The sequence below is a fragment of the Colossoma macropomum genome, unplaced genomic scaffold (genome assembly GCF_904425465.1).
Source record: "Colossoma macropomum unplaced genomic scaffold, Colossoma_macropomum, whole genome shotgun sequence".
Lineage (NCBI taxonomy): Eukaryota > Metazoa > Chordata > Actinopteri > Characiformes > Serrasalmidae > Colossoma > Colossoma macropomum.
Window position 1 is genome coordinate 4,954 of NW_023495049.1, and position 17,086 is coordinate 22,039.

Consider the following 17,086-nt stretch of genomic DNA (forward strand, 5'->3'; position numbering starts at 1 on the left):
GATTGGTTTGTGGTATGTAGGACAGACTGCAAACACGTTTTGTTGTAGTTAGCCTAGCTACACAACATGCTAGCTAGCGTGTATAACATTAGTGACCTTGGATTCTGTTAACGTTTGATGAACCTGTTTGTGATAGGCATGTAATGTGTTCACTTTATTAATATGTTCATTGATTTCTCATAACACTGTTTGGAGTGTGACTCTGAAAAACCTCCGTTTGGAGAGTCATGTAGCCCTAACACATTGTTCTACCCTCTATGCCAACAACAATCGGGACAACCCTACCCCTAAACATGAACGTGCAAAATGGAGGGATAGGGGTGAAATGGGATTGGGCCATAAAGTGTGAAAAGTGAGTGCAACTGAGTTTGATTTGTATCATTTAATGTCTTTTGCTGTATTTAATGTCCTTAATAGCAGCAGATGTATATTTCTGTTAAAGATGAAAGGCTTACTGTAAACTCTCAGCTCTTACATTGTGATTTGAAGTGTTTCTTATGTCGGGGTGAAGTACAGGCTTTAAGTTATCCAGTCTGCTAAGAGGGAGGCCCTCAAAAGCAAATGTTAACTCGTTGGACAGCGGGTTTAGAGCGTTCTCTGTGCAGGTCTGCGTGGGACGAGAAAGAGAAAAAAAAAACATGAACTTCTATGTGTCATTTTAGGCTCTGGTTCCTTTAATCAAAGCAGATGATGTAAAAAGTTTTCTTAGTATGACTATTTAGTGTCTTTGAGAGCTACAAGCACCCATGGCAAAGTTAAAGAAAAAAAAAGCAGTGGCAAAAAAAAACTGTTTTAACATTGCTGACCTTATACTCTAAATATGGGAGAAATCTTCTTTACGTCTTCATCGATAAAACACATGTTGAAGAAATATTCTTCTAAAACAAACTGTAACAGAGCTATTTTCCCATTTATCTGTTATTCTGTTTTGAGTGTTTCATTTATCTCAAGGAGCTGCTGAGTCATTCATTCCTATTTCACTGGATTACAATGCAGATATGAGCTGACATACAAGGCAAACTCTCTCATTCATCCATAAACATGAGGAAGGTTCAAGAACAGATTACTTGGTTCATAATAACATGGTTCGCCACTGTAGTCATTTTTCAAACTTAATACAATATAATAATAATATCGTACACCATGAAGAGGTCAGATAATTATCTTGATACTTTTTTATAATCAGCACATGCCTAGTCACAGCAGATTAAACGTTTCACTCACTTCTATATAGAACTTGTGCTCTCTGCACACCTCCTGTAGCTGAACAGTCATCTTATCAGTTAGAAGGCGGTTTTTAGGTGAAAAGTACGCCCGAGAGTTCTGTCGCTTCGCATCAAGTTTTAAAGTGTAGTTAATATTTGCAGCCAAGTCTGAACAGAAGAGAACAGATCACAGATCACCTGCTACATCAAATTTCCAACAAGTCACAGCTCTTATTTGGCAGTGAAGCAACTACTTTTCTATGAAAGGCAATTAAGTTAGATGTACAGACCTCTTATCTGAGTGTTCACTCCACTCATAGTGAAGCACAAGCGTAGAGTGTTTTCCAGAGGATTCGCGCAGTCAGTGGATTTGGTGGGGATTTTTGATGGACTATAGGTTACTTTGGTCACCAAGGACACAATGGGTCTGGACCTGAGTATCACAAACATATACATTACCATAAACATGCATATGAATATAAATGCAGTGGGCCTTGTGCAATAATTGGTTGCACAAACAGATTTGTTCAGATTTCATTCACAAATGAAATAAAATTTTTAAATGAAAAATTACAAGACCTGTCAAATACATCTTGCAAATCAGTCTACTTTACTCCAAATCTAGGAAACTTTGTTTTGACAAAACGACTGCACTTATGTATTGTTACTTTTAAGAAACTGGGTGTAGCTAGTGGGGGCTGAGGTGGGGGTTGAGGGGGCACTTGTTTCTGATCATGTTTGACCAAACCTGAGGAGAATGACTCTTCCTTTGGATCCAACAGCGATGTCCGTCAAACGGTCTCCACTGTGGTCCAGAGCAGACTCGCTCAGAGACAGGCCGAAGAACCGCAGACCCGTCTGTACTGAGGAACCACTGATTCTCTGTCATTACACAAACAGGAAAGAGATAGTCATATAGCTGTAGTCAGATGTTATGCCTTTATTCAGTCATTCTGCTCCTGAGCTGCACATACATTTATATATAAATATATATAAATGCTGGAGTTTTTAAATACTGTGTCCACTCACTGTCCACTCTATTAGACACTCCTACCTCGTCAGTTCACCTTGTAGATGTAAAGTCAGAGACGACAGCTCATCTGCTGCTGCACAGTTTGTGTTGGTCATCCTCTAGTCCTTCATCAGTGGTCACAGGACGCTGTTGGCTGGATATGTTTGGTTGGTGGACTATTCTCAGTCCAGCAGTGACACTGAGGTGTTTAAAAACTCCAGCAGCACTGCTGTGTCTGATCCACTCAGACCAGCGCAACACACACTAACACACCACCACCAGTGTCAGTGTTACTGCAGTGCTGAGAATGATCCACCACCCAAATAGTACCTGCTCTGTGAGGGTCCATGGGGGTCCTGACCACTGAAGAACAGGGTAAAAGGGGGCTAACAAAGTATCAGAGAAACAGATGGACTACAGTCTGTAACTGTAGAACTACAAAGTGCACCTATATAGTAAGTGGAGCTGATAAAATGGACAATGAGTGTGGAAACAAGGAGGTGGTCGTAATGTTATGCCTGATCTGTGTAAGTTTGGGAAACCCTGGCCACATTACATATTTTGTATTTTTTTTTTTGAGTGAAAAGAAGTAACAACACTCTCTGCAGCTAATTAAAAAAATACATTTTCTCCAAATGATAATGTGTAGCTACTTTACATTTGATGAACTTTAAACTGTTTTAGGGTGCGACCAACTAGCGTTTGATAACACAATGTTTGTCAAATTTAGTCACAAAATCATGACAGCAGTTCACACTAACCTTAAACATAGCAACATTTGATCCAGAAACAGTTTTAAGTCACCATATAAGTAGCATTTTTCATTGAATTTCTACTGCAAGCTTAATGTTAATTTCTATTTTCCTGTCAAAGGGAATTCCAAAGTAATGTTAGCATCAAGCTAACAATAGTCATGTTTTATTCATGTTTTATCATGCTGTACCTTAAACATTAATAATTAAAGACATTCAGGTAACATTTTTTTACTTTTTTATGTTGGAGTTTTATAGATTCTCTGGAATGGGGTCGAATATGGAAACACTATTCACAGACTACAGTCAAGTGATTACCCAATGATGTCACATAATAAAAATAAATCAGAATAAATCATTAAAGTATAAATAAAATAAAAAACACTGAAAAAATTCAAATATATAATAAATGACAGATCAATTGGCCTATAATAATAAAAAAAATAAGAACTAAAAAAATAAATAATGTAAGACAACTTAGCAGTAACTGAAAAGTACAAGTTGATAATACAATAACTAAAAAGAATAATACATGTAAAACAATAACTAAAACATACCAAAATAAAACAGTTGCAGGCTGGTGGAGGTAGTTACAAACAAAGTTTAAAATGTTCATGTGACACGAACCTGTAATGAATTCCAGCTGGCTGGTGCTCTGTAGCTAAAAGCAGATTTTACTAGTTCAGTAAAAACTTTTGGCACCTGAAGGGTGATCCAATCACTGGAACAAGTCTGATAAACTGTGTTATTTACACTGAGCATTTCTGTGATGTACGATGGCCAGGAAGTACTTTATAGATAAAAGAAGCCAATGTGTTTTTTGATGCACAGCCAGAGATGACCAGCCGACCTTTTCATACAGAACACAGTGATGGGTCTGTGTGGGTCACAAGTAATGAATCTTAAAGCAGAGTGGTATACAGAGTCTAGAGATTTTACAATAGTTGTAGATGCATTTCTGTATATCACATCATCATAATCCAGGATAGATAATTGACAAAGAAGTTTGCAGTGTCACTAATATAAATATTAAATAATACTGGTCAGAGCATTGAACATTCGGGGACTCTCTTAATTACCTGTAGAAGCTCTAATGTAGTGTGTCCCAGGGCCACACTGCTGTCAATCCGAAAGATAACTTCTAAACCAGTTGGTAGCTCTGTCATCAAATCCAGTATTTTGCCTTTTTAAAAGTAGGGAATGATCAACTGTATCAAGCCTTTACAGAGATCAATGAAAATGACTGCACAATGTTTCTTTCTATTGACGGCACTGAAAAGATCATCTAAGATGAGTGTAGCAGTAGAGATTGTGCTACGCTTTTCCCTAAAACCCGATTGGTAGTCTGACAAAACTAAATTTCCATGGAGAAATGTCTTAAATTAATCATTCACTAAGGATTTTAAGATTCTGGCGATGCATGACAATTCAGAGATGGGTCTATAGATATTAGGATCTGAGGCATCACCTCCTTTGTAAAGAGGAATTACATGTGCTCTATATGTAAGGTGTTCTAAATATAATGTGGGTCCCAACGATCCACTCCTGTACTTTTTAGTGTTGATGGTGTTAAGGGCTTTAGCTACTATTCAAGTAGAGAAAGGGTGAACTGTAAAGAGACCATGTCTTACAGCAGGGGGGGTGTATCTATTTCATTAAGAGGGGTTTCCATAGTTTTATTGAATAAATATCCAGAGGCTTCAAAATAAGTATTAAGTACTTAAGTATAAGATAATCATTAATTAAGATACGGGTTGGAATATGCACCACTTTGCTTTTGAGTGAAATTGCAATTGAGTGAAATTGAATTGAAATTTGCCTGAAAGTAAGCCATTGGTCTCTGCATCATTCAGATTAATGAATTAAATTAAATTAAACCTTCCTATGGGTAATTTGCTGTTATATTTGCTGTCATTTTGCTTTGCCTTTGTTTTCTTGGTCTTCCACATCATGACTTTACTTCCACAGTTCCCCTTTACTGCCATTCCTTAATGACATTTTGGACAGTGGAAACTGTGAGCTGGAAGCAATTTGATATTTTTTTGTGTTCTTCTCATGGAGCCCATGGTCGTTGAGTGTTAGCACAAAGTTTGAAGAGTCAGAAAATTTATTACGCTCTTATCAACTGACAGTTCCTAATTACAAATCTCAACCTGCCTAACCAGACCCAACAGGTCAAGTTCTGAGACTGAACCTGGAAGAGTGTTCAAACTGTTGCACATGTTATCACTATTTTATTTTTTTTCTATTCTCAAGTTAATTAATATTTGCATTAACAATTAATTGCAGAATAATATAATTTTCTAAAATAATTTGCAGAAGAGGCTGTGTTTACTTCTTTTCACTTCACTCTTTTCAATCTACAAAATATATAGTTTGGACAAGGGTACCACAACGTTTGCATACAACTGTAAATACAGACAAACATCATCATCAACTTATTAACTACAATATACTTTTATCCACCACTTAGGTAGATTATTATGTAGATTTCCAATCAATAAATAGTAATAATTCTGTAGACAACAATTGTTTGTTTAAATTTACACTAAGCTATCATCTAAGCTTATCATCATATTCACACACTCTCTAAACAGGCTCTAGGTTATGACTCTTGCTTACATTTCCTTTCTATGTTATTTTGAATGTTAAATTATTGAAGTATTTCTGTGTATTGTGTTATGTTCATTTTGATTTATTCATATACATTCAATAAAAAATACTTGAACCAAAAAGAAGAGGATTTTGAGAGTGAAAATTAATATCAGTGGGTAACCATTAGGGCCTTCTAGGTCTTCAGAAAAGACCTAATAATTTCTGGGAAGGGAAAATACTTGCCTGTATTTTTTTTAATAGAATCATCTACAGTTGTGTGCAAATGCAATAGATAAACTCTAGTACAGCTTGTATTTGAGCTCTAAAAGTATTGTACTAATACTCTGATTTCATTCTTAAGCTTTGTTTGCTAGCAAAAACGCTGAAATCTTAAAGGTCTCAATGAAAATTTATTCAATCAGGATTGTTTTGGTAACTAGGCAGATATAGCCAAGCTGTTTTCTTATTGGTTAGGACTTCAGGAGCTGGACTGAAGGCCTTAGACATTAAATGAACTACCAATATAATTAGGAAGTGACAGAGGAATCAACCAGTCACACTCTGATTTACAATGGGTAGAAACAATTTCCTTAAAAAAAAGGTCACTCTAGGTTTCGGTTAGTTGTTCGGAATGGAAAACAGCAGCAACAGCTGTATATTAGTGACTGAAAGAGTCACTGATACATATGAGCTCAGATATATTGTATCTGTCAGAACAAAACCTCGTATCTCCAAAAAAAGAACTTTACAGGAGAAAGAAAAAACATTAACTTTTATTAAGTTAATGTAGCAAGATTTTACTCTAAGCCAATTTGGACCTTTTCAATTGATCTGTTTGCCTTGTAATTTGACACAACATAAATGGCAGCTTCTGTGTTTAATCTAGAACTAATAAATATGCATCACATTAGCTTAGAAGTAAATTTGTGTAAGTGCTAGCAGGAATTAGTGTAATTGCTGTAGAGGTGTGTTTTTCATATTTTCTGAGAGTTTTAGTAATTATAGCCTGAAGTTTAGGTTCAGATCTAACAGCCACAGGTTCCCCAGTGGATAGTATTGAAAGGTATAAGCAGGATTGAGGTGAAAGATGGTCATAAAATGGTCAAGGCTCCCTTGTTTTATGACAAAGTGTCATTCTTGCTCACCTGTGAGTAGGTAGGTGTGATGTCCTCTGTTCTTCCATTAAAGATGTAGATGCTGCCCTGTCCATTATCCTCCAGTGGGGCTCCTACCACTACATCTGGAATCTTATCCCCATTTAGATCTGCTGGACTGGCCACTGAGGAGCCAAACCTGCCCTTCTGTCCCGCCATTCCATTCAGGGTCATTTTTAATTCTAGCTGTAAAAGTATTACAGATGAAGCTACATTTTTTCCATAAATAAATTCAATTGCAAATGGAAAAAAAAGTTGTTCAGAGTGGTTTGGTGTGAAATGCTCTGTCTTAGACAAACTTACCGAGTCAGAATTGTTCACAGTGGTGGTGATAGGAACCAGACGTCCACCTCTAAAAGCTCCCTCACAGAAAGTTACTACATGAAATGGTTAGGAATTCACTGCCTGATGACTGAGCGACACGTTAGGTTTGAGAAATTTTTTTCCCCATTTATGACTGAGAGGCATATGCAGGGCATTTTGAGACAAAAGATTTTCAGGTTTTCTACTTTACCATCATCAACATTCCATATAAGCTCAGAAGACTCGTGTAGGTTCACTGGTGATTTTGATATTAAATAAAATGTCTAAATTTGTGCTGTAGTCATGGCGACCCCTGGTTCCTATCACCACCACTGTAAAGACATCGGGGTCTCTACAGTCAACCATTTCACACCAAACCACTCTAAACATTTACATCTGAACCAGAATTTTGAGTACAACCACCCTTTAAAAGTTCACACAACCAATAAGTGATGTCTCGCTGTAATCATCTCAGAGCAAGAAGGCAGGAGAAGTGTTGTTTTTGTGAATCTGGCCGAGGAAATTTTTTATAAGGAAAACAGACGTGTTTGACTTTCTCTTTACCCTGTATGACATGGAGAACACAAAGACCTTTCCTTCCCGACCGTCCTGTGTGTGCAGTGGAGCAGAAACCAACAGAAGGTCAGTGTAGGAGTCAGAGTTCAGGTCCACCGCACACACTTCAGCTCCGAAATAGGCTCCAATCTGAGGCTGAAAGAAAGAGAAGTGGTTCAGAACTTCCTCTCAGACTTTAAAAACTAGTGTACAAAATTCAGAGCCCAGTGTCCTCTCTGCACAGCTCTGTAAAACCTGTTCATCTGTTTCTATTTCCTAGAACAATGGTTCTCAATCCTGGTCCTGAACAACCACTGCCCTGTAGCATTCACCCGCTCTAACTCACTCAGTTAACCTCAGGAAGAGCTTATTGATTAGTTTATTAGATGCAGAGGACACTCTAAAACACGTGTCAGGCTCCAGTCCTCACAGGCCAAAACCCTGCAGGCATCAGTACACTGCCTCTTTAAACACACCTGATTCAGCTCCTCAGCTAATTAGCAAGGCCCCCTTGAACTGAATTCAGAGCGTCAGATGAGGGTTAGATGAGGGCAATCTTTGCAGCACTTTGGCCTGGAGGGCACGCAGTTTGACATGCCTGTTCTAAAATATGGTACTCCTGGACCAGGTTAGAGAAACACTGACCTTACAACTTTCAGTTAATGCATTAGTATTAGCCATTATTGAGGAATTTACCTGCAAAAAATGATGAAATGAAAACATCCTTAATCCAGTCGAAATATCAAATATTTCTTATTTTGAGACTTTTGGAAGCATACTAGTAAGTAGAGAATAATATTATTAATCATGACTTTATAAAGTCACTGCTTTATAAGTAGTAAAAATGCCTTATTCTATTAGCAGAACATTTTGGTTGTTTTAAGCATTTTTCTTAAAAGCAAAATTATCTGCATTATGTCTTAAAACAGGCAACAACAACTGTCAATAGAGCTTAAAATTTATATAGAAATATTTGGAATAATCTTATAACATTCTTACAACAACCTCACAGGAGAAATATTAGATATATTGACTAGTTATTTTTCATTGCCATGGCTGAATTTTTTTCAGGCTGCTTTTTTTTCTTGACTTCATTAGTTGAGTGTCATTTATGGGTTTTATAACTGTAATAAAATAAACAAAAATAACCTCTGGAGGAATCAGCTGAAATGATGCCTTTGTCTGCAATGATGAAAGGACCACTACTCCCTTGTGCTCGTGCCTCGGAGCTCCTAGAACAACATACATGTGGCCCCGTTTTGCTACTGTCATGGAATAACCTGCAAACACAGAACTGATTATCAGAGCTTTTCTTTAAATTTATTGCTTGTTTCATTTTGAATTGCTTCTATATTATTTATATCATATTATTATATTATTTTTTAAGTCTGGTTTTGAGAGCGAAAACCCAAAGCTGGATCATTAGGAACAGATTGTGACCCATAATGTATCAAAATTTTAAATGACTCTTCTGCTCATATGCCTCATACTATTGATTTGTTGTAGACAATTGTACCTTCCACGTTCACATCCTTGGGAAAGGTATGAACATACAGCAATATTTTTTATATTGTATGAAGGTATCTTAACTTCTGCCTGTCTTGGTCACTTATAAATATTACACATTAATATAGATATTATTTAATACAGTTAAAAGTTTAAAAATGTACTTCCATTAACTTCCATTTTAAATGTATGCACTTTATTAGAAATTCCTAAAATATATATTCCATTTTATTAGAAACTCCTACCTTGTACTCATTGTTCCAGGGAATACTGTAGTTTGTGTTCAGAGATAGTTCTCACCTAAATAACTGTCGTGTTCACTGCCCTGCTGAAATTCGTAAGCCCGTCCAGCTGAATACTCCTGGAATCCTCCTTTCCACTGGAAAGCCCCAACTGCACTTAATACTACATTCCTCTAAATACACACACAAACATCAGCTTCAGCTTGTAAACTTACTTAGATGAAATAGATGATAACTCATATAGCAAAATGAAAAAATATGATGATGCCATCAAAATATGTGTATCTGTTATTTACAAATGAAACTGGAAAAGAGTGGCTGCGCAGATGAAGCAATTCCCAGGTGGTTGCTAGGGTTTTTCTAACCGGTTGCTATGGTATCCCTGGTGATTGTTGGGGTGTTGCTAGATGCTTGCAATGGTCACCCAGGTGGTTGCCAGGATGTTGCTAGGTGGTTTGACGGTATATCTTGTGGTTGCTAGGTAATAACTATCTCTCTGATGATTGCTAGAGGGTTGCTAGGTAATTACTAAAATATCTCTGGTGGTTGCTAGAGGGTTGCTAGGTAATTACTAAAATATCTCTGGTGGTTGCTAGAGGGTTGCTAGGTGGCATTCAGAAAAAAATGCTTGCTATACGGAAACTGTACGCACAATCAAAAAGCTGTGTACAAGCAAACCCAGCATTTTCGATCAGAACGGACATTACAGAATATTGCCGTTGCATATACGATGGAGTCTAAAAGTCTGAGACCACTAGTAAAAATGCTTTTATTGTGCAATTTTTGTAAGGCACTGTAAGGCAATTTTTTCATTATAATTTATATAATCAACAAAACAATTCTAGTGAAAAGCAGAATCTTTCAACTATTTACATGAATTTCAGAATTTCTTATTATTTCAGGTGTCCCCTTTTGCTTTGATAACTGCACACACTCCAGCTGGCATGGACTCCACAAGTTTGTGATTTGCTTAAATTTGGACAGTTACACTTAGAAATAGTGCAGAGTCTTAAAGATTTCTTCTTTAATTTACTAGTCATAACTGTTCTCTGTTATAAATGTTTCAAAATTCTATAACTTTACATTGTTTAATTCCAAGTTTAAATAAAAAAAAATCCAGATTATTAATGCAGTCTCAGACCTTTGGACCCCACTGTAGATTACAATATTTATAAGAGTACAATAATTTCTCGAAAGCTGCTGCCAGAAGAACTCCAGTCTCATGATAACAAACCATATAAGTATTTACTCATTAAAACGGATGACATGGACAAGGTTTTCCGAAGTACGGATACAACTGAACAGACTCTGAGAAAAGATCTGCAGAATTACGCATGGGCAGAGAGCTTTCGATGAGCTAATGTTTAGACGGAAAACAGCAAAGTCATATAGTCATACGCATTTTTCACTTTCGTTCAAGCGGTTAAAGTAAATGTGAAAAACCTTGGAAGGAATTCTTTGCCTGACGTACAAATATCACATGAGCCTCTGATCCTGCATTTCAACTTTCATACTTAATAAAATTAAATTAAGGTATGTAAAAAATAATTTCCATTCTTTGCTATTACATTTGGAACAAACGCTGCACTGAACCCATCCTGCGCAAACTCCATTCTGGTGGAATCTCCTGAAGTCTGGGTACCTAAAAAGGTAGAAAGGCCCAGTTACAGATCAATTCACACATACATAACAATAGAAGTATAATTTCAAAGTTGTGGTTAACTATACGTGTGTATGCAAAGGTTTTGGCATACACAAGTATAGTGAAGCGAGGTGATTTTTGAAGTGAAAAGAAGTAAACACAATCTCTGCAGCACAGTGCACAGTTACTTTATATATATTGATCAACTTAAAAAATAAAAAAAATAGTAATTGTGGCATGTGCAGAAGTTTGCAGTTGTAATGTCTCAGAACTTAAAACATTTTCGAACTCTTCCAGCTCACAGTTTCCATTGTCCCAAATGTCATTAAAAATGGCAGTAAGGGGAAGTGTGGAAAAAGGCAAGACAAAAAAGTATCTGACAGAACTGCTTGTATGCTTGCCAGAAGGGTAAAGGGCCTACAGGACAATTTAGCTGACACAGGAGGTTTGAAGAAAAAGGTATGAAGAATATTTAAAGAATAAAAGAAACAGCATTTGATGAAAAGAACACCAAGTCTGCTGTTAAGAATAGTGTGAATCTATTATATTTTGGGTTGTGTGGCAGCCAGTGGCACAGAAAGCATTGTACGGGTAGATAGAAGAATTGTTTTCACTAAATAAAAGCAAATTCTGGACGCATATGTTACACAGTCAGCCAAGAAACTGAAGCTGAAAAAAGGCTGTTTCTTGACTGAGGACAATGAATTCACCATGAGCTACTTCAAAAAATGCAAACTGAAGCTTTTGGAATTCTTTGAAAACAAGAAGAGAAAGACTCCTACCAAAGAGGGCGTATCAGCAAAACGGGGTGTCCAAAGTTTTGTTGTACAAAGTCCAGTTGTTTGCTGTAGAGGTTGTGTTTACTTCTTTTCATTTCTTTTCACAAAATATGTAATCTGAGGTGCCCAAACTTTTGCATATAACTCTACATTTTTTAATTTTGAAGTACTACAAGAAAGTCTAAGCCATGGATAATTTTAATCAGACAAAATGAATTTACCGCTTGTAAAATTTCAGCAGCAGTGGCTTAAGGGCCGTTCACACTATTACAGCAAACATGCAGTGTGTGCTGCTTTCCAAGTGGCAGAGTTAACTACTCCAGCACTGTGAATGGTGCTTAAGGCAAATGTTACATCATATCTCAATAGGAAACATTAATGGAAACTATAAAAGAGTTTCCCAACATCCTGGTCTGCTAGTTAGGTTGCTAACTAGTAATTTAGCAGAGTAAACTTGATGGTATAAAAGAAAACAGTGAGAGGCAATTTGATAAGGTCATGTTAAAAACAGCACTGAAATGAAGTGTAAATATTGTCTCATTGAGGATGTTTGTATATACCTGGGTTTACTACTCCAGCACTCTGAATGGCGCAAATGTTACAATGCTTTTACAATGCTGCTTGTAATCAAATAATATTTTTGTAACTATCCTGGTATCCCTGTTTGCAAGCTAGGGTTTTACAGTGCCCACCGTTTTTAATTATTCTCCATTAGCATATTGTGATTGTCTGCGTGCTTCAAGGTCAGCATGCAACAGTGTCAAAGTTCAACAAATCTGAAATTTTGCCACAGTGAAAAGACAGCCAAGAGCGGAAAAAGATCACTCCATTGAAAGTGAATGGGTGAGACAAATGCAAAACCTTTTTGCTGCAGTAATGTGAACCTTCAATTGCAATTGACGTACCTTCAATTGCAATTATGTTTGTCTCCAGAGTTTTACGGATTTTGTCCAGCACATCAAAGCTACCCACTTTAAATTTATAGTCACTGTCTGGATCAGATGCAATGATGTTCAACTCATTCTCTGCGGATGGGTTGTTAAAGGCCCAACCAACCTAATCAGGAAAAATACAGAGCATATGCATAGAAATATTACCAGCTTTACAGTGTGTTGTGGAATTCTATTCAAGGACATTTAAATCTGTCTAATATATGATAGAAGTCAAATTTCGAATGCAGAACAATACACAAACAAGGTAAAAGGGTCTGTCAACACCATTGCAAATATCAATTAAATATCACCAATCCTAAATATTTGTGACTTGATCATTCACATGTCAGATGAGCCATAATTTAAATGCAGTGAACAGCTCTGCTTGATTGAGATTGTGTGAGTGTTTCAAACTGTTTAGAGTCAAATAAGAATTTTTTTATTTAATATTTTAATTTAAATATTTACTCGGCATCTTTGATTAATGTTGTGGAAATGTTGTCACATTGATGATGTGCTCAAAGATTTCACTGTTAGCATGAATGCCAGCTTTGGTAATGTTTGCAGTAAAGTTACACACATTTTATTTATTGAACACATTAGAATATGTATGTTTGTAAATACCCGATGCATGATCATTAGTCTTATTTTCATGTTGAGGAAATATGATTGAGGCAACATAGAGCTATTTCCAATGAAAATTTCAATAAAGAACCCCGGGAATACAGAACTCTGGGGACACAGGGGCCTAAGAAGGGCCGTTTACAAAATTACAAAGCAGGAATACAAGACCCTGGAAACACAGGGCTGTTTCTTATAAATTTCAGTGATAATATAAGGGACCCTTGAAACACACAGATGACCCCCCAGTTGGCTATGAGAGGTAATGGAAGGAAAATGCCTTAAACAGAATGACTAAAACTGTTTTTTATATAACAGCCAAGTTCATAAATTCATGTCACTGGTGAAAGTTTGCAAATATCAAACAGGGGGAGGATAAAATAAAGTCACATCTGATATCATCAGTTATACACATGTTCAAAATAATCTGTAATCTAAATAAACTGGGCTCAATGTGTAAAGGCCTTCACATGGCTACTGTTTGGTGATTCATGATAGTAGCTTAACAGAAGGTGCTGTAGACTAGGGTAAAATAAAAAATGTAGTCTACCTCTTGGTTTTTAATGTCAACTCAGACATTGTGTTAATGTAGGAGAACGTCTTACCCCTATAGCATAGCGAATAATCTTATTCCGCCTTGCATTTTCAGCAGCTTCCGGCAGACCGTAAGTAGTTGATACACCATCAGTGATAACAATTAAAACTCGGTTAGCACCTGGTCTGGCTTCCCTGGCAAATAATTCATTCCTGTGTGAAACAAAGGAACACCCAGGTGAGACAAAGGCTCAGTTCAGCCGTTTAGTAGTAATGTTTTAAAACTGACATGATGATGCCAGTTAATTCAGTTCAGTCATCTCCCATAACATGAAAATGTGGGAGATTAAAACTTTCACACACATGAATAATCCTTACACAAGCTTGTTGATACCACCTGCGGTGTTGGTACCTCTGTTCTTCTGCCAAATACTCCTTATCTCATAGGCGTTTAAAGTGGAAGTGAATCGTACATGGATTGTACAGTCGTCAGAATACTGTGCAACTGCAAACTGTAAAGGAAAAGAGAGCATTCCATGTAAATAAAGCAAGTAAAAAAAATTTAAATATCTTTGAAAGAAGACCGACTGCCTGCCAGCAGAAAATAAGATTTGTTTTATTTAAGTCCGGATTAACATTGGGAGTCAATGATCAAGTAAACAATAAGAGGTAAATATAAGGACAAATAAAGGCTAGGAAAAAAACAGAAAACACTGGACAGTAAAAAAAATCAGAGGAAGGTCAAAGAATAAATGAGGCAGTGTTTAGGACCAATCACAGTCCAGAGGAAGGTCACAGAATAAAGGAGGCAGAGATTAGGACCAATCACAGTCAGAGGAGGTCTCAGAATAAAGGAGGCAGAGATTAGGACCAATCACAGTCAGAGGAGGTCTCAGAATAAAGGAGGCAGAGATTAGGATCCATCACAGTCCGAGGAAGGTCTCAGAATAAGGGAGGCATTGATTAGGACCCATCACAGTCCGAGGAAGGTCTCAGAATAAGGGAGGCAGTGATTAGGACCTATCACAGTCAAAAGAAAAGTCACAGAATAAATGAGGCAGTGATTAGGACCAATCACAGTCAGAGGAGGTCTCAGAATAAAGGAGGCAGAGATTAGGACCAATCACAGTCAGAGGAAGGTCACAGAATAAAGGAGGCAGTGATTAGGACCAATCACAGTCAGAGGAAGGTCACAGAATAAAGGAGGCAGTGATTAGGACCAATCACAGTCAGAGGAAGGTCACAGAATAAATGAGGCAGTGATTAGGACCCATCACAGTCAGAGGAAGGTCACAGAATAAATGAGGCAGTGTTTAGGACCCATCACAGTCAGAGGAAGGTCACAGAATAAATGCCAGACAAAGTATGTCATCCAAAAAAGGGAATGGAGATTCAATCCCAGGCTCCAAGGCAAACTGAGGGCCAAAAACAAAATGATAGCATGGTCAGTATTTTAACTCTGTTTTAAGTACATCTGGATCATTCCTGAAATTACTGTTTTCTCAAGTCCAATTATGGCTGGTTTACATTAGAAGCCTTATTGCTCACTGCTACCCTGATGGTTCACTTTCGCATAGTGTGTGTAAATGACCCACACCTGTCTTCAGTATGAATGAACCTGTGCGCTCATTTACCTAAATGCACACATCCTGATCAATAACATCACATGAATGATTCTTCTGCAGAGTTTACTGGCAGAAACTTCAAGTAAACTTAAGCCAACAGTAGTCTTGAAACATTTTGCAGCAAAATGACATCTTTTTGGCCAAAATGACGTGGTGGTTTGAGCTGGTAAGGTGCAGTATGTGCCGCTCACTGAACAGGAATCTTAAATACCATGTTGTTTATTCTGAGACCTCTCGCTGACTTTTCCTAATCACCATGTAATTCTTTTTGAGACCTCCTCCTCTGACTATGATTGGCCCCCAGTTTGCCTCAGATCCTGGGTTTGAATCTCCATTCCCTTTTTTGGGATGACATACTTTGTCTGGCGATGTTTTTGACCCTGCAACAGTCTGTAGTGTGTAAGCAACCATGTCCATATTTGTTACCAGCGTCCATTGTTTTGAGAATAAGGTTATATCTTTAGACCCTGCATGGAAAACATTGGTATAGTATGAGACATTTCTGTACGTACCCGAATATCCCGGTTACTTAACCCTTGGATCAGTGTTATAACAAATTCCTTCATTTTAACAAAATCATCGTCAGACACGCTCCCAGAGCCGTCCAACAGAAAAGCAATATCTGTTTGTGCAGGGGCCGGGCAATCTGAGAACAAAGAACAAAACAACAATGAAGAAATAAATCATTGTAAAGAGAAACAAGTGTACTGTTTTGTCTTGTATTGGGTTTGTAGCTCCTCGTATGACTTACCTCTCAGTTTGTTTGGTATAGGAGTGTCAACGTTTGTACCATCAATCGTAAAGCACATGCCGTTGTAGGTGGTAGTTGATACGCAGGCTTTGGGGATGGTTGGACCACAGACCTGAGAAAAAAGAAGCTTTAGCTTTCACCCCAAATTCAAATTAAAACTTTGAGGTTGAGGCAGATAGTGAAGCACATCATTCGTCATACTAGGGTTGCACAATAAATCATATTTTTATTATTTTGGCTAGAGAAAACTAGCCAAATCTGCTTTTTCAATCGAATTTCACAGATAATTTGGTTCTCAGTCTCATGTCTGTACAGAGGGAGAACATGTTATGAATTTATTTTTAATCTCACTTTTATACAGTGTCACTGTTCCTTATATATGTATTGGCAGAGTGAGACTAGAGTCTTACCATTATCTTTGAAGTCTGTGGATCTTTAGTCATTGAAAGACCAAGGGACATGTTAACCGCCTCAGGAGGCTCTGTGTTCATTTTTGAAAGAAAACCATTTAGTTAATGTTTTGCAAAAACAACTTCTAAAGACATTTTAATGTACAAATTATGATTAAGTACTATATCACATGAAAGAAAACGTGTCTGAAAATACCGAATGTGATGATGAAATACCTTTCATCTGTAATGGTGAGCAGTTTTCTCGTGGGTTTATCGTGCAGCTGTAAACTTCCCCTCTTTTATTCCCACGTTGTAGTAAGGGATCACTCACAATCAAACTGAGAAGAGGAGGAAGATTTTTTGTTAGCTAATTTTACTTATATTCTTACATACTTCAACAATTTCTCCATCCTCATAAAGTACGTTCTTTCAAAAGTTTACTTGCTCTGCAAATAATAAAACCACTATTACTGTTGCTGGTCAGTG

General features: G+C 37.2%; 1 protein-coding gene across 1 annotated transcript; it reads right to left on the reverse strand.

The window, feature by feature from the left end:
- Window positions 1–451: 451 nt before the first annotated feature.
- On the reverse strand, window positions 452–17,011 carry LOC118800967 (integrin alpha-X-like). Its single transcript, XM_036561148.1, has 16 exons — window positions 16,835–17,011; window positions 16,619–16,689; window positions 16,209–16,320; window positions 15,970–16,103; window positions 14,211–14,344; window positions 13,904–14,045; window positions 12,651–12,801; window positions 10,893–10,966; window positions 9,383–9,497; window positions 8,726–8,856; window positions 7,586–7,732; window positions 6,710–6,904; window positions 1,954–2,087; window positions 1,496–1,638; window positions 1,225–1,373; window positions 452–607 (listed from the first exon to the last, which is right to left on the reverse strand). Exons 1-16 carry the CDS (start codon window positions 16,839–16,841, stop codon window positions 452–454), a joined length of 1,995 nt encoding a protein of 664 aa, XP_036417041.1. The 5' UTR covers window positions 16,842–17,011.
- Window positions 17,012–17,086: the final 75 nt, after the last annotated feature.